Genomic DNA, 13162 nt, shown 5'->3' on the forward strand with positions numbered 1-13162 from the left:
TATGCCTGTTTCCTTAAAAAAGAAAGAGTTAACTTTTAAGTATTTTTGCTTTCTTTCAGGAATTAAGTGATCTACAACGTGATCCACCTGCTCACTGTTCAGCTGGACCTGTGGGAGATGACTGTAAGCTTTGCTGTATTATGAGGATTTTGCTGCCATTGAAAATACAGGTTATAACATTTGTAAATGACTCCAAAACTCCTTTGTTTGTTTCAGTGTTCCACTGGCAAGCAACTATTATGGGACCTGTAAGTATGATTCACACGTGTGAAGTTAATCCCCTTGTCCATTCTCCACTCTTGTCTGTTCACCTTTGAGCTGATGTTTGTGAGTAAGGTTGAATAGTCTTACACTTTGAATCACCCAGGCAACAAAATGTGATTAAGGGTTTATGATGATTTTCTAAAGCATTGACATTGGTGGTAAATACTTAGAAGGATCACTGTGATGTTTTCCTTTGCCAAATCCTCATCATTACAGATAGTAATGGATCACCCACAATTTGCAGCCAGTCGTTGTGTTTGCTTGCTTTATTTTTTAAAGACATAGTTGTTCATAAGTATAGTCATTTTCATATCTACAGTTTTTATAAGTTAGAAATAAGTCTAACCCAATAATGGGATTCCTACAGGTTGCAAGCACTAGTTTGTACTACTTTTCATCACTGTTCTTGTCTGCAAAAGAGAGTTGATCCATATTGTAATGGGTCCGACTTTGCCACCTTTTAAGTTTCCTGCTTTTAATTTTGTTGCATTGTCTCAGACTCAAAATTACCCACTGTTTTGTAACTAACTCCTCTTAATATGTTAAATTTGTTAACATTTCTTTCTAAGGCTTTTTGTTTCTATAAGCAAAAATCTGATTGCAGCAGAGTGGGTGTTCTGCTCAAATCTGCTTTCTGGGTTAGAGTACATCAGTAACATGTTTTCATGAACATCCTGCTCTCTCCCTTCCCCCAAAGGAACTTTATGTAGAAAGTTGTTTTTTAATCATATTTCCTTGTGTTTACTTTAAAAACAAAAAAATGTACTGAATTTCAAAGAAAGTTTTTTTGGGAATCTTTCTAAATTGTTATATTAAGTTGTGCAACATGTTTATATAACTACTTTTAATAACAGTCTACTTGTTTTTGTTTTTCATTATTTACTAAGAACCATCAAGTACTGTCACTTAAAGGCCCACCTTACCATTTGAATGGTAGTTCTCCACAAGTATTTCTTAGATGAATCACGTAGCAAGTGATTTACAGTTATGTTGCTCCTGCCTCCCCTATTTCAGTAATGTAAACATATTCTCTGCAGTACTCAGTAGCATCATTTGAATATCCAAGCAGACCGTATGTATCTTTGTAATTTGCTTAGGTCCTCTTACATTCTTTATAATTGTTGATGAACTAAAATGAAATAATATACACTGTAAAAATAATCATGCAATATAATCCTGTAATATTTATGCAGAAACTAAAGAAGTAACTACACTCTTCCTTTTATTATCAAAATATTAATGTAATGTGATATATTTAATTAAATATACAAGAATTAAAATAGAATTTTAGGTATATTTTGCTATCATTTTTGTTTTTTTTTTAAATCTTTTTTTTTATGGTCATTTTAAAAAGTGACCAAATTTAAACTTCTCTTGTAAAATTGATGTCCCACTAATATTGAATTTATTTAGTTTTCTTTTGGCCTTTCAAAAATTTCTGCATTATTTTATAAACTGAAGATTTTATAAACAAATGAAGATTTCAGGGATAAATTGTGTAACAGCATCACTTGGGCTTTTTTTTTTTTTTCATAACTTGGGTCTCTTCTGGTTGCCCTTCAGTGAATATCAGAATGTAAGTTTTATAAATAGAAAGGTAAATACTACCCCTAACCAACCCTCTTTGAAAATATTGCCTACTGCTGCAGAAAGTTAACTTTTCTCACAGCAGTCTTCGTGTGTATACTGATCTCTGAAAGTTTGTACTTATACATAGATTTGTTTGGGCAAACCACACCACTATGTCTGTTTTTGTTTTATTAAACTTATCATGGGGGCATGATTGTTGAAAAATTCCCCTTTGTACCTGCAAAGGGAAGCTGGTTCTCAAGTTAAACTATTTGAACCTTATGACACAAATGATTGCAGTTTTTGCAAACTGGTAATGTTTGATGAAGACATTTGAAATACGATTTTTTTCAAGCTGATAATATTTGGGGAAATCATTTGAAGTTATTAAATAAATACAATAATCAAGCATTGATGCATACTGTTTTGTAATTTCAGCCTGATAGCGCATATCAAGGTGGAGTCTTCTTTCTCACTGTACATTTTCCGACAGACTATCCTTTTAAACCACCAAAGGTATTTTTATTCCTATGATTGATGTGACTCCCATGTCAGGGATTTTACTCTTTTTCCAGAGATGATTTCATGATGTCAAGGACCTTGGGTAGGTTAGCATGCTCAAACTGTCTTGCAAAAAACCACTGAATCTGCAATGTGCTTTCTGGCTCAAGTGCTGTATGATGTCTGTAAAACAAGAGGCAGTGTCTGCAGGGCTACAAATTAGGTTCCTTAGCTTACTTTTCCTCCTTATTAAATAATGTAGTTTGGGGAGTTTTTATGGTCAAGAACCAGACTTTTCTATTCATGGGATTGTCTTTCCAAAGCTGACCCATTTTTACTTTTTTAAATATTCAGTAAACATTTATTGAGCACCTACCATGATTTACTACAATGGGGAATACAACAGTAAATATGGCACAGTTACTTTGTTTAATGGCACAGGGGCATAAAAACATGGTCTTGTTAGATTTAATTTAGATAAAATCTAAAGAGAAAAGAAATAATGGAGATTATCAAGAAGGGAAAAAAATGAACAGATCTATCACTCAGAAAATAGTTAAGATTTTAAAAAACGCCTGATTAAAATCATATATGACATGACATCATAGCAACTATTGCGGAAGATTAGGAGTCTGGTGGGTTTCTTAGGATAGGTAAGAGGCTGAGTCCTCTCAACTTTGCCCTGAAGCAGAGTTTGTAGATCCAAGTGGCACTTCCATGTATTACTGATAGCCAAATTAAGAAGAGGATTACTTTGAGGTATGATGAAAGCCAGATTTAATTACTCCTGGTGCTACTCAACTAGTCATGCTAGCTACTACAACTTGTTATGCTTTCTAAAATATTTCTCAAATCTTTTGAGGGGAAGATGAAGGGAACTGAGTGATTTGCTTTCCAATTCCCAATAGCTAGAACCATGTAACCAAAGTAGATGCTTATTCAACTTGCATGGAATGCATCTCTCCTCTGTAAAATTGGAGGTGTTTATCCTAGAGCAGATTGCTTCTGTTTTGTTTAAACTTCATGCATTGTCACATTTTTTTTGTTGTTGTTTTGTTTTGTACTTAGATTGCTTTCACTACAAAAATTTACCATCCAAATATAAACAGTAATGGAAGTATTTGTCTTGACATCCTGAGGTCTCAGTGGTCACCAGCCTTGACTGTATCAAAAGGTAATTTCATTTAAAAAATTCAAAACATTTGATAGCAGTGATACAGAAAAAAAAAATAGCTCAAGTGTCTAGAGACCAAAGTTTTTTTGTTTTTTTTTTTAAACAAAAACAAAATAATTCACTATGTTTTCTTCTGTTTGAATTTCACTTTGTTCTTACAGATCTTATATTACTATGGCTTTTTAGCAGTTAAATTTTGTGTGTGTGGCGGGGGTGGGTATAGGTAGGTAAATCTAAATAGTGAAGTAAGAAATTTAAAATATTAGAGCTAGAAATATGAGGATAAGCTTACTGATATTTACCCTTTTAGCTTGGATTTTTATCTTTTTAAAACTAGGAAATACAGAATAAGAGACAGTAGTGAAAAATTTTTGGGACTAGTTGTCCCAGTCATTAAATAGAATTGTTGACAATATCAAGTAAAACTAGTAGTTTTACTTGGTGAACCCAAGAAAAAGTAACCGATTTGGATGATAAAACAAGACATATTTCACACTTTAGAATAGTGCAGTACAGATAACATGTTAGTCTAAATTTTGAATAATCAGTGCTATCATTATGACTGACATACAACCCATGCCGATTCTCAACTTTTATTTTTTTACTACATTTGCAGCTATGTAAATAGGTCTTCTGAAGCCAAGTTTGTTCCATTAGCCAGTACTATTTACTATGCCAGAACTCTTGATTTTTATCTTGTTTTTCCAACAGAAGAGAATGTGACAGTTGGTATTATTTGAGTTACCAGCTCTGCCCCCAAAGTAACTACCACATTTTCCCTTTTTATAAAATTAAAGGAAATTGAATGATTCACAGGAAGAATCCATGGTTATTTCTTAATTTTGAAAAATAAATTCCACTTGAATATATAGCTTGTTTTTAAAAGAAATACGGTTTATAGGAAGTAGGGTCCAAAACCATAACTGTTTCAAGTATTAAGTAAATTAAGGGCCTTCAGATCAATTATTTATGACTGGTAATTTTTCTAACCTAAAATGCTCTTCTGAAATGTTCATGTAGATTCTACTATCCTTTTTAAAAATCCTTCACATAGTGAACCTCTCATGCTTGGAGTAAAGGAAGGCTACTGTGTCAAATGGTTATTCAAATTAATACACTAGAATGTTGTCACAGAATGAATGTCATTTGGTATAAGTAGCTAAGTCTTTATCATCTAAAAGCAATGGCAGATTGCCAGATGCCAAATGCTTATCTTCTGACATTTGTAGTTTTTTGTAAAAAAGAATTAATATTGTTGACTTCTGGAAACTGTCCTTTGAGAACTTAAACAGCCTCAGTTTCCTTATATGTAAAATAGGGTCACCATGCACTTGGCACGGAGCGATCACTGGAGTAGCTCTTAAATGTTATCTTGTATTCCTCATCTTAAAGCATTTGGTTTGTATACATGATAGGAAAAATCAGGGCAAATGGCTTTTGGCAGCATTTCACCTGTGTTTATTTTATGAGGTAGCTCAGACTTCACTCATTTGTACATTTTTTACTTTTCTGTATTTTAAATGTCCTATTTTGCTTTTTATCATGCATTTAGTTGGAAGCATTCTGGAGACATAAGTCAGCCCAGAGAATCTATTCAGTTTGCTTAGTATATAAGGCTTGAAGTTTCATTAGGTAGGGATATGAGAAAGATAAATAAAATATTGGTTTTTTTCCGTAGTCCTTAGCATCCCCCTTTCCCTGTCATTTACGAGTAAGCTGTGTCTAAATTCACCTTTAGACTGGAAAAAGGAAAAGATAGGAACAGTACCAGAGGTGAGGGTAGAAATGGGAAGTCAACCCAAAAATAGTGCAGTCCCTCAGAAGTGGTCACATGCATGTGAAGTAGACAAGTAAGGACCAGAGTCCTTGTTTCCTCCTACTACAGAGACTTAGATGGATGGGTTTTTTGTTTTTTTCTTTCTTTCTTCATGGGTTCCCCCCCGCTCTGTGTGTGTGTGTGTGTGTGTGTGTGTGTGTGTGTGTGTGTATGTGTGTGAGTGATTTTTTTTTTTTTCAATAGTTCCACCTGATCTTAAATTCATTATGTATCCCTGGCTGGCCTTGAACTGGTGAGCCTCCTGCCTCAGGTTTCTAGTGCTGGAATTATAGACATGTAACAACTATGCCCGGTTTAGACTTTTCTTTTTAAATGCAGCTATTTGCAAAAGTGTTATGACATAATTTAGCAACAAGTACTTCTCAAGTATACAAATAATGTAAAGATAGCTGTCCATGTTGTTTTTAAACATAAAAATAAGGTATATGAGATAAAATACTTATTGGAAAAAAGCATATAAATCTTCCTTCTTTGTAAACAGCATGTATTACTAAGCCAAAGTGAATGGGCACATGCACACAATGTCTGAAACGTTTGGACTGCTAGCTATAATTTGATTGCTTTGTAGAGCACTCTTGAGTTGAAAGGTTGGAGATTCACATTTTTTAAATAAGTAGAAATTCAAAGGGAATAATTATTTCATATACATCTGTATACACATACACATTATATGGGCATTTTATAATTTAATGATATTTTCATTAAAAATCACAGTATAAAATGTGATTTGATAAATGATGTATTTATTTATTTATTCATTTATTTTGTGGTGTTAGGGATTAAATCCTAGGCCTTGTGCATGCTAGGCAAGTACTCTACCACTGAGCTGCATCCCAGGCTACTAATGTGTTCATTGTATCTTTTGTTTTCTTTATAAGTTCAATAGCTGTATTCAGTAAACTTACATATGTAACTCGTCTAAAGCAGAAAGACCATTGTCTAATAAAATGTTCTCTTTTAAATCTAGTTTTATTGTCCATATGTTCTCTACTTTGTGATCCTAACCCAGATGACCCCTTAGTACCAGATATTGCACAAATCTATAAATCAGACAAAGAAAAGTAAGTCTTTACTTATATTAGTCTGTGTTTGGGTATATTTGTATATAGTCTGCAAAACATGAGTATTATCAGTACATTTGAAGTGCTTTTAGTTATGTTTATATTGTTTGTCTTTTTCCAATGAAGTAAAACTTTCTGTTTAAACTCTGTTAGTCTTTTTACAAAAAAATTTACTCCTTTCCACTTATTGCTTAATGGTACATGTTCTGTATTTGTATAATAACTACACAATTCTAGGCATTAAATGAAAGAATTAAATCATTGGAAATTATTGACTATTGTGTTCTCTTGTCTTCTTCTGGGAAGAGAAGTTATCTCCATGCCCACCTGACCTTATTTTCAAGCTGCTTCATTCTGCTAGTACTGTCGGTTCATTTATATTCAGAGTTGGTGTTTATAGATTTCTATTAGAAATTATTCTGAGTTTTGTTTTTAAATTATAAACACATTTTCACATAGGGTGCAGAGAAACCCGTGAGTTAAAAATCATTTGTTATATTCATGAATGAGTCTATGTCACAATGACCCAGTAAGTGGCATATATATGATTATTGCAATAAGCATGAGAAGGTAGAAGATACAGTTCTATATAGGTACTTTTAAAAATTAAATTTGTATCTCTTTTGTATGCCTACAGATACAACAGACACGCAAGAGAATGGACTCAGAAATATGCAATGTAAAATCAAAAAAACTTTCACATATACCAGAGTACTGTAATCTAGGTTTTTTTCAACATTAGCAGTAAATTGAGCACTGTTTACTGTTTCATTGTACCATGAAACCCTTTGATTTTATCCATTTTAAATGTGTTTCTGAAGCAAGACAAAACAAACTTCCAAAAATACCTTAAGACTGTGATGAGAGCATTTATCATTTTGTATGCATTGAGAAAGACATTTATTATGGTTTTTAAGATACTTGGACATCTGCATCTTCAGCTTACAAGATCTACAATGCAGCTGAAAAGCAACCAAATTATTTTTTGCTGAAACTAGATGTTTTTACATAAGAAATACTGTATGTGTTGTCTAAGATGTTGTCACTTTTATAAATCTGTATTCAGATTTCATTATTTGTTAGCTCACTTTATAATTTGTATTTTTTTACTGTATAGACTAAATATATTCTATTTACATGTATGTCAACTCATTACTTTTTTCCTGTGAACAGTATTGAAAGACCCAACAGCTGAAAATTAGATGGATTAATTGTACTTCCCTTGTATTAGGATATTACTTAGATTGATCGCAGATTTCTTAAACCTGAAATGATCTTTACACTGTAATCCTCAGTATACTGATTATGGAGAAACACTTGTTTTGATTTTGTTATACTTGACTTAACTTTATTGCAATGTGAATTAATTGCACTGCTCGGTAGGAAGATGTGTAACTTTTCTTTGTTGCTATTCACATTTGAATTATTTTCTGTATAGGCGATATTACATTGACACCTTTTACAGATCTTACTGTAGCTTTTTCCATATAAATAAACTGCTTTTTCTACTATTTGTCTTGATTACTTAAAAAGCAAAAATTGCTTGTCTTTAAGGGTCAAAACATACAAAATTTTGCATGAAAATTACTTCCAGATTATGAAAATGAGGTCTGTTATTTTGCATTTTAAATCATCATTTGTTACATATAAATTTTGTTGTTTTAGTTAGCATCTCTTTTTCTAAATTTTGTGTAAGATGATTTGCCTTGGTTGCTTGTTATTGATTAGAATTTAGAAGAAGTTAGGGTTTGTCTTGGATCATGTCAAAGATGGACTATTTGCAAAAGTACCAAATGAGTGTAAAGCAGTGTCACCTACCCTAGAGAAAAGTCTGTAGATCTGAGAGTCACTAGATTAGCTCATTAAAAATTCCCCTCTAGATGTAACTAACATTATATTTCTGAACATCTTAAAATCTAGAATTTCTAAAATAGAATTTCACTGTTATCACAATTTGAAAAACCTCCACTTTTTTTTAGTATAGAAGTTACCAGAAATATTCTAAAATGATGCTTCCTTCTGTTCTTAAGTTGACAGCTAAATTTGATATAAAAAGCAGGTTATTATCTAGATTTTAAAGAAAAAAGAAAGTTCTAATGTTTCAACTTGGGGAAAATGCATCTCATTAATGTTTAGCATGCATATCAAACTTGAGTGTGTCATTTTTATGAAGACTTGTAGCTCTTCTGATTACTACAGTAGTTGTATAGGTGTTTAAGAACCAGTGATGGTGTAGTCATTAACAAAACATTTAAGTCACTTGATTATTTTATTATGACTCATTTTACTATTAAAGCACAAATAGCTTGTTAGAAAATGTGTCTTTATGAGTGAATGTAAAATAGTTAAATGAGCTGTGAAGTGGATTTTTGAGAAAATACAGGCTTTAAGAAGTGATATAAGTGATGTCTTGAAACAACCATATGCCATATCATGAAAACACTACTACCTATGATATAATAAGTTACACTTGCTCTGAATTGGTAACTCAACATCATTAGATTTTAAGTGTTTAGTATGTTTTGAGAGTAAAGGGTTTTGTTTCTCGAATATCACTTTTTTTAAAACTTTCACTTGTATGGCATTTATTTTTGGAAGTGTCTTTTTTTGTTTATTAAAGTTTTTGAAAGTTGCCTAATTTGTTTTCCTTTGCCTACATGTGAGTTGTATAACTAGACTTCTAAAGAGTGAGCCCAAGTTCTCTTAATAACTTCAAAGATGGCATGACGATCATAGATCACCATATTGGGTATGTCATTTTTCTTTAATGCTAACAAAAACATCCATTACATTTTAAGATTGTAAATCCAAAGCCAAGAGAATTTTCATAAATTAAGCATTAATTTAAGGACCTCCTTGGACTGTTGAAAATGGGTAGTCTTAGGGTTTAGGGCTCATGAGGTCATGTATGTTTCCAGACATAGCTGAAAACCATATTCACATTTGATTCTGGGTATTTCTAAAGGCCACATACAATAAATCAGTGATAGAAGTTGCAAGGGTAATCTCACCACAATCCCCCAACTGTCTCAAAAGGATTTGATTCCTGAAGCTTTATAAACATGCCTGTGTAAACTATACATAATTATTCATTATATCCCCTAAACTGATAGGGGAAACTAAAATTTTACTTTGGTTGTGAATCAACTACATACTAAAAGGATCAAAAGATACTACACAAATCCCAGGTCCTCGGGAGGCAGTGACAGGAGGAGCATCATGGTTTGGGGAGGAGAGGCAAAGATAGTCAAAACCTTGTCTAAAAAACAAACTAAAAGCAAAAGAACTGGGGGCATGGCTCAAGTGGTAAAGCACTTGCCTAGTAAGCATGGGCACTGAATTCAATCACCAGGACTGTGGAATTGGGAGAACTAGATCATGAGCACAGAACACAAGAACAACAGAGTTATTCTTCAAAAGAGTTACTTTTTAAAGAAATAGTATTGAACAATAATACGACACTGAGTCTAACACTTCAGCAGGGGATGGAATTTAGGGCCTCCCCCTGGCAAGTACTATATACTGAGCTATACCCTTGGCCCCAGTTCTTTATTTTCTAAGATGTAGAGGTTAGGAATATTAATTTTCCTCTTGGATTAAAAGAGATTCTTGGTTATGAAGCTATTTATATCATGTCTTATTTATTGGTAGTCAGTTTGGACTCAAAGTCCAGTCCATTAGTTTTAAAATTTTGAGCAGTAGAATCCTCAGTCCTGTTATTCATTCTTTTTAGGACCAGTCATGAAAAAATGAACATACATACAGAGCTTCAGTATATTCTTATTGCTGACAATACTGCTTGTCTTTTAGTTTGTGTAAATCTTCCAAGTGGTTGTTAATATAAAACATCAATTTTTAAAGATTCAGTTCTATCACTGTCAATTGTAACAGAATTTTCAGTTTTTTTCTTTAAAGAATATTACTAACAATTTAATAATTCTAAATGTAATGCAAATCATTTGTGAAAAGTCTCTCTCTCTCTCCTCTCTCTCTGTGTGTGTGTGTGTGTGTGTGTGTGTGTGTGTGTACTAGGGGTTGAACCTAGGGCTTCTTGCTTGCTCACTGAGCAGCAGCCCCAGCACTCATTTTTTACCATGCATCTTTTTTTATTGTCTGACAATTGCATTTTACAAAGGAGGCAGCAGTTAGAGATTCCCTAATTTCACTTGTAAAAAAATGTTGTGCATAAATAGTCATTCCTCCTTTTTTTCCATACTGAGTGATGTCTGTTAGCTCATCTTAAGCTTTGTAACTCATAAACTTTCACCAGAAATTTTTTCAGTAGTAGTGATAATTGAAAATTTATAAACAGCTGATGTTTTTGGTTGTAGATATAATTTGTAATGCAATCATATTTTGATGACAGTCTGATAGATATTATTACTTATTAGTATTTTGTTACATTCAAATTTCTGTTTCCATTGTCTTGTTACATAAGAATGTGGTTTTAAATTGTAAATGAACTAATAGGAAGAGAAAGCTCACCTAAAAGTGTGAGTATTTGGGGCACTTTGTACAATAAAATACATTTATTTAAGAACTTTTACCATCCTATTAGGTTCTGCTGTTACAGAGGGTGAGCTGTGCCTTTCTGACCTCATGAGAAAGCTTTAGTGTACTTCAGTGTAATGGGACATGCGTAAGGTCTGAAATACACTCCCATGTAATTTCGTTGTTAGGAAAGGCTCTGGAATCTCTGGACTGGGAATATTGCCTAGTGGTAAAGCATGTGCTTAGTATGAGCAAGACCTGGTTTTGAGTTCCAGCCTCCCCGCACCCCCCAAAAGTGAAGAAGATCACTGAGTCGTGTATGAAATACTGTAGTATAAATTCCTAATATACAGGTTGTGGTAGCCACTAACACATTTGGTATGTCAGTAGAACTTACAGGACTTGGCACATGGTCATCTTTGCATGTAAGATTTTATTAGGACCCAACCATGATACACAGCTGGGTCAGTAAGGAGAAAAGAGATAGGACAGAGTCTGGAGGAATCCACCTGCAGGCTGCCTGTGCTCTCCCTGAAGGGGCCACATCAGAGCATACTGTTCCAGCAGTAACAAGGCACAATGCTTCTGCCTGAAGAAGTCAGTTTGAAACTCAAGTCTAGGATTTTTACTGGGTACTGATCATGTGGGTAACCTGTGTCCTTCAAAATTCTAGTGCCCCAGAAGGGAAGCAGGTGTTCACCATAAATCACTGTTTGTTTTTAAAGTCTAGTTGGGCTAGTATAGCAGGCACAACCTTATCACTTAGGGAGAAAAAGTTTAAAAAGCCAAGTTTTTAGATGTCAGCCAAAGGCCAACTTTGCAAACAGGCCTTTGCAAAAAGTTCCATACAATTTGTTGAAAAGACTATTCTTTCCCCGTGAATGGTCTTGATGAAAATCAACTGCCCATGAAGGCTTATTTCTGAACCCTCAGTTCTGCCCTACCCACCTATATGCCTTAAGCCAGTCCCACAGTTTTAATTACCGTAGCTTGTGGTCACTTTTTAAATAAGGAAGTGTTGGGTCTTCCAGTTTTGTTACTTTACGTTATTATTTTGGCTGTTCAGGTCCATTGTAATTCCATATGCATTTTAGAATCACTTTTCCATTTCTCCTGCTGAGATTTTAATTGGGATTATATTGAATCTATAGAGTAACTTTGTTATTCTTTTGTTCTTGTTTTAAAATTGCTGAATAACAAGCTACCTCAAACTAGGTGTGTTGTAAAAGAGCGACCATTGTATTATATACATTGATTCTGTTGGATCAGAAATTGGGATGGGGCACAATAAGTGTTTCTTATCACTCTGTGGTGCTTAGGGTGTTAGCCAGGGTTAACTCTCCACTCATATGTTGATAATTGGGCAGGTATGATCTTATGAAGCATTTATTAATAGCCTTTCTTTGTGGCTTGAACATCTCACAACATGGTAGGTGACTCAGCTCCAAGAAGGATCATCTGCAGATAAAGTGCTCCAAGAGAATGAGGGGTGAACTGAATGACCTTTTATGATCTAGCCTTTGAAGCCACATATTGCCACTAGTACTGTATTTCATTGAAGTAGTCACAAACTCACTCAAATTCAGAGCAAAAGCACATAGACCCCTACCATTCAAAAAGAATGTTGGAAAGAATTTGGGGTCCCCACTATTCCTTGTTGAATCATGCCATGAGTGTATATCACTCACTGTTCTTAGGTCTCTAGTATTCTGTTTTACAGTATAATTGTTTTAATTGTTCTGTAGTTGTGTACAAATCTTGCACATTTTTCATTGAATTAATTCCTAAGTATCCAATTTTAAAACATAATTTGAGAGTTTTCATTTTGTTTCCTATTTCTGAGTTCTTAATCTATAGAATCATGCTGAATAGAAACAGTGAAAACAAGCAACCTTTTTTGATTTCCAAGGAAAAGTTTTTATTTCAATATTATGTTTCCTTCATATTAGGGAATTTCCCTTTTATTCCTAGATTATTATTATCATCATTCTTTTTTACTGTTTTTTTGGTGAGATTGGGGTTTGAACTCAGGGTTTTGCCCTTGCAAAGCAAGCACTCTACCACTTGAGCCATACCTCCAGTCCTATCATCAAGATTCTTATTGTGATTTTCATCTTTTTTCCTTGGTGAAGTATGAACTACATTAACCAATGTTCATATGTAAATTACCCTTGCATTTTTGGACAAAAACCCACTTTGAGATATACTATCCTCTTTACAATTACTGATTCTGCTTGCTAATATTTTCTTGAGAATTTTTGCATC

At 33.6% G+C, this 13162-nt stretch overlaps 1 protein-coding gene across 4 annotated transcripts in view; it reads left to right on the forward strand.

Moving 5' to 3' along the window:
• The window catches only part of Ube2d1 (ubiquitin conjugating enzyme E2 D1), a 30060-nt gene extending 22143 nt beyond the window's left edge, over positions 1 to 7917 (forward strand). For 2 of the 4 annotated variants that reach the window (XM_020186957.2, XM_020186956.2), the window contains exons 2-7: positions 60 to 123; positions 217 to 248; positions 2272 to 2349; positions 3403 to 3508; positions 6313 to 6406; positions 7044 to 7917. In XM_020186957.2, the coding sequence (XP_020042546.1) occupies positions 60 to 123; positions 217 to 248; positions 2272 to 2349; positions 3403 to 3508; positions 6313 to 6406; positions 7044 to 7089 (420 nt within the window). In that variant the 3' untranslated portion in view covers positions 7090 to 7917. The remainder of the gene's footprint in view (positions 1 to 59; positions 124 to 216; positions 249 to 2271; positions 2350 to 3402; positions 3509 to 6312; positions 6407 to 7043) is intronic. The other 2 variants (XM_074078891.1, XM_074078892.1) reach the window with 1 other exon arrangement.
• The last annotated feature ends 5245 nt before the right edge of the window (positions 7918 to 13162 follow it).

The sequence above is a fragment of the Castor canadensis genome, chromosome 7, assembly GCF_047511655.1.
Source record: "Castor canadensis chromosome 7, mCasCan1.hap1v2, whole genome shotgun sequence".
Classification (NCBI taxonomy): Eukaryota; Metazoa; Chordata; class Mammalia; order Rodentia; family Castoridae; genus Castor; species Castor canadensis.